Source organism: Narcine bancroftii, chromosome 4 (genome assembly GCF_036971445.1).
Source record: "Narcine bancroftii isolate sNarBan1 chromosome 4, sNarBan1.hap1, whole genome shotgun sequence".
NCBI lineage: Eukaryota > Metazoa > Chordata > Chondrichthyes > Torpediniformes > Narcinidae > Narcine > Narcine bancroftii.
The window spans coordinates 119,310,972-119,319,056 of record NC_091472.1 but is presented as its reverse complement, the minus strand read 5'-3'; the positions used below and the strand labels follow the sequence as shown (position 1 = coordinate 119,319,056).

Here is an 8,085-nt window from a genome sequence, read left to right as displayed (position 1 = left end):
TATGGAAGAAAGGGTATAAATTTATACTAAAGCATCCAGCGGTATTGAAAATATTTATTCCAGGACAACAAAACAGACTATTCTCGGATCCAGAAGAAGCACGAAAATTTGCAGAACAATTACAAAAATAGACTGAGGGAGGAAGACGGGTAATGAGAGTTAAAATGATCACGACTGATATGTATGTGGGTAAAGACAAAAATAGACTGAGGGATGAAGACGGGTAATGAGAGTAAAAATGATCACGATTGATATGTATGCAGGTAAAGAGGTATAAGAGTGAATAGAGACAATGAGCATACATGAATGTATCTGTACTTAGAGGAAAATATGGATAGTATAGACAAGAATTAATAAGGGAAGGTAATGGAATAGAGAGAATAAGGAGGGAATTAAAAGAGGGACCTTTGTGACATATGAAAAGTGAAATCTTTTCTGGGGGAGGCGGGGTGGGGGGAAATAGCGGTCACTGCAAAATCAGTTGACGCTTGCGAGTGGATTCGCAAATCCAAATGGAGAGGGGAGATGTGGTTGTCCGACAAGGGATAAAGGACAACTCAGGAGGTGAAGGGGAGATTGGGGATAAATAAGATAGAAATAGGAGAATAAGGAAAATGTTAGATGTTGTAGGAATGTTGTCTTATAAAGAGTTGAAAATAAGAAAACAGAAATGGAAAAGGAGGAAAGGTAATGATGGAAAAACGGAAAGAGAAGATAAACAAAATATAAAAGGGCTACGCTGAACTATATGTCTTTAAATATTAATGGAATACATAACCAAATTAAAAGGAAGAAACTACCAAATTTAAATGAATAAATGTATTCCATTAGAAAAAATAACATATTGGTTAAGAAATAACATAGAAATATTCGAACAAGTATAGGAGCCTTACATTAAATACAATAGCGAAAACCTACCGGGGACAAACATTACCTAAGTTGATGGAAGGAGAAGGAAAGAAAAGAATGGACTCAGTAGAATTTCTGGTGTAATTTTGTTGAATGACAACATTGTCTGACTGGCTTAATGCAACCTAGATTGTATACCTAAAATGGATGAGAGGGGGGGGTGGGGGGGTGGTTTGGGAGGAAAGGGGGGGGGGGGGGGAGAAAAAGTCACTGTATATGTGTGAAAAGAAATAGTGTATATCATGGCTAATGTGATTTATGGTGTGAAAAATAAAAAAATTTAAAAAAAAAAAAAAAAAAATGTTCTTTGTTCGCAATTTTTGTCTCGAGCAATTTCTGTGAAGGTACTTCTGTTTCTAACAGTAAGAAATCCAAGGTCAGGATTATCATGAGACAAATTGTGAACCTTTGAAGATTGCAACAGCGTCAGAGAAAGTCTGAAATACCCAATGAGTGAACTCAAATGAGATTTAGTGTTTGTGTGTATTCATAATTTGCTCAAAATGTCGACTCGATTGCTTTCCATGGATGCTGAGTCCCTCCAGTACTTTTGTGTTCTGCAATAGAATCAGAACGGAACAGGCCCTTCAACCCAACTTTTTCATGCCAGTCAATTTCCCCAGCTAAATTTGTCCCATTTGCCTGCATTTGGCCTATATTCGACCTCGGAGTGTGATGGTGAGGGTATCCAGCATCTAGTCTCCACCAGAAAACTGGCAGTTTGCTGAGAAGGTTGTTCTTGACTAACTTTGCTATTATCTTGCACAAGTGACTTGCATAACTTGGTAGTCAAAGACAATGTCCCTTCATCATGTTTTGTTTCCTCCAGATAGTGGCATGACAGAGGTCCTCTAAAACTTCTTGCTGGCCCTGGATTTCATACACCATGGTTTGAAATAATTGGCCATTTCTGTAGTTTGAGAACATACAATTCAGCACAGCCTTTTGGTTAAACCTTCCAAAATGCATCACCTCACACTTTCCAGATTGAACTCCATCTGCCACTTTTCTGCCAAACTCTGCATTCTGTCTATATTCTTTTGTAACCTTCAACAACCCTCAGCTCCATTCACAACTCCTCCAACATACGCCTTATCTGCAAACCCACTGAATGGGATCTGTCCCATCCAGGTCAATTATAAAAATTTTAAAAAAGAGCAGGGGTCCCAGAACAGATCCCTGCGGCACTCCACTGGTCACCAAGCTCCAGGCAGAATACTTTCCTCTCACTATTACTCTTTCCCATCCAATCTTCTCCAACTCTGAGAAAGTTGCAGTCTTCAAGTCATAGTTATCATCTGCATTTGTAGTGATTGGACCATCAAGAAACTGAATAAAACATTCAATATGGCATTCGAGTTTGAGGAGATTTGATATGTTGCCAAAGACTCAAAAATTTCTACACATGTATGGTGGAGAGTATTGTGTTTGGTTGCATCCCTGTCTGCTATAATGGTCCCAATGCACAGGACAGGAAAAAAATTTGTTAACTCAGCCAATGACATCAAGAGCTTCGAAGACATCTACAAGAGGCAGTGTCTTTAGCAAGCAGCCTCTATCCTCAAGGACCCCCCACCCCACCACCCAGGCCATGGACTTTTCACACTATAACCATCAGGACCCTGAAGATGAGCAACGAGTGGCACAAGGACAGCTTCGTCCCCTGTGCCATCAGATTCCTGAATGATCAATGAACCCCAAGCACTACCTCACTTTCTCCTATTTTCTTGCACTATTTTTGAAATGTAATTCACAGCAATATTTGCACCGTAATACTGCCACAAAACAACAAATTTCGTAACATGTTCATGTCAATAAATTCTGATTAACTCAGGCTCCCGTGCTCTACATTGAATCCCAACGATTAGGAAGGCACTCAGAGGTGGTAATACACTGGATGAGCGTGACAAAACTTGGAACGTCACAAAAGTTAGCAAGACTTCAACATGACCACAACTGTAAGGGACATGAAGTTATGAGACTGACTCAGTTATTTGTTTATTATTGGTTAACGAGATGAGCTGGTCATTGAATAGAAACTCACAGAAATAAGACACAAGCTAACGAATGATTTGAAGAAACAACAATTTCCAGGTACTGTTTATTGAAAACACCAAGGTGATAATTTTACAAACCTGGATTAACAAGCTTTCTAGTTGCTGCAGGGTATTAGTGGAATTAAACATGATACATTCGGTCTCTGTAGCATAGTTCTAAGAAAGCATAAGTCATTGTTAAGTGTAATTTATATTACAGTGTAATGCAATGCAATATCCACCGGTATAAACTACAGTTATGCTAAGAGTAATATATATTATATATTTTTATAAAAACACTTTATCTCTTTCTACCATGAAAAGTTTAAGGCACATGATCGTACAAACACATTTGCCACTATTAACCAGAAGTTTCCAAAAATCCAAACAGTAATATCTACAACCAGAATGGCAGACCTTGCTTACTGAATCTTCAAAGCAATTACCTGCAGCACATACTACACAAAAAAAAATTAAAGGTCAAACTGGTCTTATAAATGTAATTAAGAGACCCTTCTCCATTTTCCAACCCTTTGGTAACAAAAGAGAATTAACAGTGAATGTCATGTCAACTCCACCCAGACACCGTTTTGGCAAATGACATATTCCAGTTCATCCATCAGAGAATTTCTCAAACAAACTTCAAAATTATCATCCCTTCCCCCCAAAAAAACCCCAAAGTTCTGCTTCAAAAATGGCATTGCAAAGTTACTATTGTTAGACATGAGGGATAGATACAGATACTGGGCACGCCAGTTACTATGAATGCAAAATAACATCAACTCTTTTTGAAAAACATGTGTGCTTCCAGTGGTTTGGATTGAAAATTCACAGTTTAAAACTCAGCTACAATTAAGAAAAATCAACTGGAATTTGACAGTGATTTTTGTTTTGGAGTAAAAAGACATAGTACAGTTCAAAATACATACACACATGTAATTGCACTGGAACAGCACCTTTAATTCTTTGATCTATTTTGTTGGTACAGTGGTTGAGCAGAGGGTACAGAGAGACTGTTTTGCCACTGTGTTACACAGGTCTAGTTTGATACCAATGTTATTCGTGTCATAAATCATCAAAATAACATTGAGGGTTTCAGCAAAAACCCCAAATTGACAAGCTACATTCACAAAATGGAGAAAATGGTCAAATGCCATTTGGTGTTAGCATTTCCAAACATTGGCACGATTCTGTCCCAGTCAATTAAAATATTTGTACTTTCTAAATGGATCATGTAACATCTCAATTAAAATTGTATATAAATACACACTGATTCCTAAACCCAGCGGTACGTTTGGTAATTCAGATGATTAATTTCAAAGCGTTCCTGTTTCACAAAGCAAACTCCTTCCTTCGACGACGTTTCTCCAATTCTTCCAGCATCTGTCTCTTCAAATTCACTTAGAATAAAATGCCATGATAAAATTAACACAAATTTAAACTTGATTTTCACAATTCAAAATCCAAGTTCTAGCAAAGCTATGGTAAATGGTTTCAACTGTGGAAAAGCTATTCTGAATCCAGTTCTGAAAAGCATAGAAAAGTTGGTTTTTTTTTCTTCAAAAGGAACACCCTTCATTTCACCATACCACATTCTCTCATCATCTTTCACTCTACCTTCTGGAAGATGAATGGAGCCAACCAGACTAAAAGCTCATCTGTGGCTCCATTGGGTTGCTACATTGGGATACTGGTTTGCATCTTCTGATTCCCTACTCCACCCCAACCCCTTTATATCCCTGGAAATGTGGAGCATTTTACAATTGGAACATTAGGACTTGTTGGCTCCTCTGTCAATTTAGTTGATAGCTTCAATGAGATGAAGTCTTCCAAATCTAGCAGCAATGGTGAACAATGAGATCATCGGTATAATGCTCCATGATTGCTGTGCTGTTGTTCATGCCTGGAAGAAACAAGTTTGGAAGATCAACAAGTTACATAATATGGAAAATAATGATAATTTCAAGTTACATCTGCTCCTGTTGTCACTGGACACTTTATTGGACTCGATGCCACGAGTTTTACTGTGAATTTCTTTGCTAAAAGTTATTTTCTTAACCAGAAAAAAACCGTCCAAAATAATTACTCAGTTCAGCAGAAAGCAGTTTTTCAGTTCAAAATCATTTCCCAGTTTGTAATATTAAAAGGGCATCCCAGTTTATTGTGTGAATTTTAAGATCCCTGAAACTCAAAATGAAGTAATCCCACTCTGTCATGTCCCAACATTTACTGACCAATGAACACTTTTGCTCAAATTTTCTGAATGACTTTTCTGGTAATACCTTTATGTGTCCTGCTTACACCAGGGAAAAGAGCACAACAGTGGCCAAACAGACAGAGTTGCATATCTGAACAGAATGGAGATAATCTGTTTCTTACACAATGAAGACAGCATAGCAAATGGGACAGGATCAAATTTCTTTTTGGCAAAATATCCAACCCACATTAGCAGTCCCAAGGACTCTGGCTAATAATTAAGCTGCTTGTAGGTATCATTATCACAATTCAATGTAAGAGTCTCTGAGTGAATGGAATAAACTAGGCAAAATCATATGATCAAATTACCTACCATGTAAAAACTGGCAAGGATTTGTTAAATGGACAACACATCTGGCCAGTTCAATGTTTTATCCATAAAGTGAATGCATATGAGGAAGATGGATATTGAAAAGGTATTTGATGAAATGTGTTTAAATGGTAGCTTGCTGTTAAGAACATGGATCAACAGGAAAGGCAGAAACAAGATAGAAAGCTGGATTAACAAAAGATTAGAAGGGCAAAAATGAGAGCATGCAGACCGTGCAAGCAGAACAGTCCTTGCATAATGGAAAAATGAGTAGTGAGCAGGAATGGAACCAACAAGATCATTTTTTTTAAAAAGTGCAAATGCAAGTAGATAAAGCATGAAAGGCTATAGATTTTTATACTTTTAATAATTAAATTATAAGACAAAAAACAGAAACTGAATACGTGCAAGCCAAAAGTTAGCGCAGTTGTGCCCCATGAAGGATACAACAAAGCTTCCCTGGGATGAGTGGTAAATATTCATTAGGAGAGACAAAAATAACTCGACATGCAGATCAAAAGCAGATTCAGCCAGGACTTGCAAAAGATATTTTGAAAATGAAAAGCCTCAAGTTAATGCCACCCTCCAACTTGATAGTATTGACAGCGACTTCTCCAATTTCCATTCGCATCTCCCCAATTTTTTCCTTGTCTCTTTTCCTCTAGCTCTGTCTCTCTTTCTCTTCTTTTCCTCTCCCTTCAGAGCCAAAAACTACCTTCTCTCCTCTCCTGTCCTCTAATCGTATCCAATTAACACCTTTTGTCTGTTAGTCCGAACTTCTTCCCTCTCCCATTCTTCCCCTTTCATTAGCTTTTTAATATAGGCCCTTGCCTGCTTTTTGCTCACACCTTGATCGAGGGATCTGGCCCAAAACGTCAGTGATACATGTTACCTCCTATGGATGCTGTGAGGCCCGCTGAGTTCCTCCAGCATTTCTGTGTTTCTTCTTAAATCAAGCATGCAGATTTAAAACAAACATCAGCCCTTTCTCAAGTTTTGCAATATAAAACACCCACTGCTAGAATGGTCTGCAAAAATTCTCAAAATAGATGATTAAAAATAAAAATTTTTAAAACCCATTTTATGGCTTGCAAAAGCAATTTTAGCAATTTTAATTGCATTAAAAAGAATCAGTATGTCTTGATAACCAGTGGCATTTGAAAATCAAGGAAAGAGACAAGTGACAAAGTAAATGATGGTTCAAGTTGTGGATAACAACAAACAGTGAAAAGTTGTTCACATTAAACTAATTAGAAAATGATTTAGAATCAGTTAACAGCAATTTAAAATTGGCAAAAATTTAGGCTGATAATTCAATAAATATTGGGATGCTGTACTCAGAAACACTGGTGTTCGGATGAGTTGTCATTAGGCCCTAATACTGAGGGCAGATGGACCCAAAAGATTCGCTGGTATTGCTGAAGGTGTAGCTTCCCTAAACTGCCGAAAACAGTGACACTGACGATTCAGTACAGTGGAACCCCATTATAACGCGATGGTTCGGGTCCAAAAAATTGGATTGTGAAAAAAGTGAGGCTGTGCTAAATCGGGGTTCACGATGGACAGTGTTTTCAAAAAAATAAAGAAGACACGAACAATACCTGTATTTGCGATCATCTTTTTTTAATCTCTTACAATCATCATTTTATTTCTTAAAAAAACAATTGAGTGTTCATTGCCTGAATGCAGCATGTTGCTGGCTGTGAGTGAAATCCAAAATGCTTCAGAGTTAGAGGATTTTTGTGGTCTACATCCTGGGTCAGGATGTAGGCTAGTGTCAAGGTACTAAATGGCTTCAGACACCTTCAGGGGTGGGGGTAGAGGCTCCTCATTATCATCGCCCTGTGATTCGTGAACCAGTGCTATAGAAATGTTACGGACAATCTCAGAGTCTGTCAGATGCTCGTATGTCGGGCGTTTGTCATCGTCAGAGTACCACTGCACTGGTGAAAATCCTCTTTGCTAATTTCAAACAGTCTCTGTGCCTCACTCATCTCTTGATCTCGGAAGCTGTGGAATTCTTGCTCATCATCTTCAACTTCCTTGGTGGATTGTCGTGGTGAAAGGTAGGACCTAGACATTTCTCCCAGCATTTTCTACACACGAGGAGCTGACTGCTGCCCAGCCCTTCCCACCTTCCCTAACATTCATACTTTTCAGATCGTCTTCCAGCTTTGTTGATTTGTCTACAAATTAATTCACGCCTGTAATTCTGCTTGAGTATGGAGATGATCCCCTGATCTAGGGGCTGGATCTTGGATGTAGTATTCTTTGGGAGGTAAGAAACTTGGATCTTTCCATCGCAGCTTACTAGGCTGGCAGGTGGGCGGGACAGTTGTCGAGCAAAAGAAGAGCTTTGAGTTCTAACTTTTGCTTACACAAATGAGCATGGAGCGTCAAACGTTTTGTAAAACCAATCCTCAAAGATGACACTGGTCACCCGAGCAGAGATGCTATGAGTGTATTCAAATGGTAACGACTTCACTTTGACATGGTGGAAACAGCAGGGTGAGCGAAATTTGCCACAATCATGAGCACTTTTAACTCATTTTCCAGTCTTATTAACACAAAACA

At 38.4% G+C, this 8,085-nt stretch overlaps 1 protein-coding gene across 11 annotated transcripts in view; it reads right to left on the bottom strand.

Annotated features, from left to right (window-relative positions):
* Positions 1-2,980: 2,980 nt before the first annotated feature.
* Positions 2,981-8,085, bottom strand: part of arvcfb (ARVCF delta catenin family member b) — a 312,666-nt gene continuing 307,561 nt past the window's right edge. For all 11 annotated transcript variants that reach the window (XM_069932580.1, XM_069932586.1, XM_069932585.1 and 8 more), the window contains one exon: positions 2,981-4,848. Coding sequence is in view for 1 of the 11 variants with exons in the window: in XM_069932586.1 (XP_069788687.1) it covers positions 4,843-4,848 (6 nt within the window). In the remaining 10 variants the exon portion in view is untranslated. The remainder of the gene's footprint in view (positions 4,849-8,085) is intronic.